This window comes from Gavialis gangeticus, unplaced genomic scaffold, assembly GCF_001723915.1.
Source record: "Gavialis gangeticus isolate Ggan-Ray unplaced genomic scaffold, GavGan_comp1, whole genome shotgun sequence".
NCBI lineage: Eukaryota > Metazoa > Chordata > Crocodylia > Gavialidae > Gavialis > Gavialis gangeticus.
The window spans coordinates 14,937,148-14,940,112 of record NW_017729034.1 but is presented as its reverse complement, the minus strand read 5'-3'; the positions used below and the strand labels follow the sequence as shown (position 1 = coordinate 14,940,112).

General features: G+C 41.2%; 1 protein-coding gene across 1 annotated transcript in view; it reads left to right on the top strand.

Moving 5' to 3' along the window:
• Positions 1–1,539: 1,539 nt before the first annotated feature.
• The window catches only part of LOC109304584 (C-type lectin domain family 1 member A-like), a 7,242-nt gene continuing 5,816 nt past the window's right edge, over positions 1,540–2,965 (top strand). Inside the window, exons 1-2 of the mRNA XM_019527268.1 lie at positions 1,540–2,007; positions 2,365–2,490. Coding sequence (XP_019382813.1) covers positions 1,968–2,007; positions 2,365–2,490 — 166 coding nt within the window. The 5' untranslated portion in view covers positions 1,540–1,967. The remainder of the gene's footprint in view (positions 2,008–2,364; positions 2,491–2,965) is intronic.

Below are 2,965 nucleotides of genomic sequence, written 5' to 3'. Positions count from 1 at the left end.
ACAAAACATTTTCAGAGGGTGTGTGTTTCAGTAGCTATTTTCTGAAAATCAGGAATCCTGCAAATATCTCAAGTTATGCACTCAAAATAAAGGTATCCAGCATCACTAATCATGGTTGAAATTCTTGCTCACTTTTTGTTTTATATATGCATACATGTGCACATAGCTTTACTAATATATGTGTGCTCTTACATATCTACATTCCATGTTGCATTAGTCATCTGTATCCTTTTATGGCCAGTTCAAAAAATCAGACACACACACACATACACTTATATACTATACTATACACACTCACACACACACATACATGCATATATATATAAATAATTGTATTAAAATCTAATGTAATGTAATATAATATAAATAATATAATATCATTATCACATCATTAATGTGTTAATAAATAAAATTTAATTAATTAAATTGTATTAAAACATACTTATAATTAAATTAATACATTCAATGCATTCAAATGATGTATTCAATTAATGCATTTGGTTAATGCATTCAAGTAATGTATTTGATTAATGCAGTATATACACTGAGACCCACACATATATGAATGCAACTGGCTGTTCCATGGCACATTCAGTCTATAGCTTCTGACTAGATACAGACATTTGGGGAGGTTAGATCAAGTTAATAATGGCCACCTGCTCTAAAGTAAGTTGGGGTGGGGGGAGACTAGCGAGGAGATTGAAGGGATCAGGAGTTTAAGCGGGCTTGCAGGGACTCTGGGAGATTGGGGGGTCTCTGGGTCCTTGGAGGGGTAGGCAGGACCCACTAAGGGAATCGGAGGGATCAGAAGGCAGGTAGGAATCCATGGGAGAGATTGTGGGTACATGTAGCACCTGCAGCAGGGATTTAGGATGGATTAGGGGGATTGGGTGAGGCAGGGGGCATCTGCGGGAGGGATCGGAGGCCAGCAGGATCTGTAGGAGGATCAGGGAGATTGGGGAGGAGGCAGCATCTGCAAGGGGGATCAAGGGGGCCAAGTGAGGTACATGGGGGGTTGGTGGAGGGTTTAGCAGGATCAAGGAAGTCCACGGCAGGGATGGGGGGGGTCTCTCCCCCACCCCACAGGACCTGGGGCTATTTTTAGCCCCCCCCCATCCCATTCCAGTAAGCCTACCCTATCATCCCTCCTGGCCTTCTCTCCACCAAGACTTACTTTCTTGGTTCCCAGCATCTGCAAATGCTAATAAAACTGGCACTGGGAGCAACTTCTGGGATGTGGGGCTTGGTGGGGGGCAGAGGGGGAACTGGCTGGTCCTGGGGAATAGGTTGTTCATCTGGGGGTGAGGCGAGGGGCCAGAGTGCTAAAAGTAGCTTGGTGCCAGGGGGCAGGTAGGAAAAGCACAGCCCTGGTGCTGTGGCTGGGGCCAGTAGCTGAGCTTTCCTAGTCCTGGGGCTACGCTGGGAACTGTACAGAAGTTTTGGACAGTTAGATCAATCTAAAAATGTCCAGCCCAATCTAAGTTAGGTTTCCTTGGGGGCAGGGTTAATTTAGATTGGGTCAGCCATTTTTAGACTAATCTACAGTTCCTGGAACTTCTGTATACTTCACATTTAGATCAATTTAACTAGGGATCTAAGTGTAAGGACTGTACCTAGGCAAACTAGGTTAGATCAAGTGGCCATGTTAAATGTGATCTAACCTCCCCTTAACCTGCCCAAATACCTTCATCTACCCTTTGTCTACTAATGGAGGGTGGGACTGTTACTATGTAACAAAATTATGATGGCAGCTTTAGTAAAATATTCCTATGAAATTAACTGAAATCCTGACACTCATTTAATATAGTTTGAGGATCACTGCATAACCATTAGATTAGGACTACTTTCAGTCAGAGAACTAAAAGTATCCATATTTTTGTCTATTGCCTTCTTTATTATTTATCTTAGATGCTCCAACTCCATCTCCTTATTGGCGAATTGTGGCAGTGATCCTTGGGTTCTTTTGCATGGGTTTCATGGCAACAGCTGGTGTCCTAGTTGTCAAGTGTAAGTATTAGCAGGAAGTTTTAATGTTAATAATATAAAAATGTTTGGAATACACTGAACAGGGACGATTTAGCTTTGAGGGTGAGGGAAGCTCAAAATTATTCCTTGCTCTGTGACCTTGGGCAATCACTTGATCTTTCTTCCTCAGTTTCCCTGTATTTGATCACAGGCCATGCCTACTCAGCTCAAACCCATCTGGCTTCATTCTCCTACATTTCTGAAGAGTGAAGCAATTTCAGGGGCAATAATAGGTGACTTTCTTGATGACAGAATTCAAAATAGATGCAGTTGTGTGTGATATAGTTCACTTGAATATTAAATGGAACAATTTCATTCTAGTTGTATTGTGAATTGAAGTTACTCAGGTGTCCCACCTAATGAGTGAAACAGAAATGCAAGAAAACCTCACGCAGCAGCTGGAGCTTCTGCAAGCCCAGAACTTAAACCTATCAAAGACTCTGGAACAACTAGCAAGCTCGAGAGGTAAGTTGTGGGGGGAAGTATTTGCTGTTAGAGCTGGGCAGGAAGTGGTTTTGTTGTCCTTTCAAGAGCTTGATTTTTTTTTTCTGTCTTAACCTGGGATGGAAAGCATAAAACTCTCAAAACTACCTGGGAACTGATTATCTGAGGAAAAAATCTTGGATAGCCTCAATTAAGATGTTTCATTTTTCATTTTGACTTATTTTCATAACTTTTAAATATGTAAATTAATTTAAATTTTGGGAAAAGGGCATTTTAAACCAAAAATGAAGCTTATCATTTAAGAATGTCAAAAGTGGGATTTATTAACAATGCCAACATTGCCCCCCACCCCACCCACTTCAAAAATGTTTTACTTTGGGCAATTCATTGAAACTCAGTCTTGCCATGAACAGTTTCAGTTCAGCTTTTTTAACTCCAAAATAACCCATTCTGTGGGAAAATTCCCAAATGGGTCCATAGGCAACTGGTAGAGGGT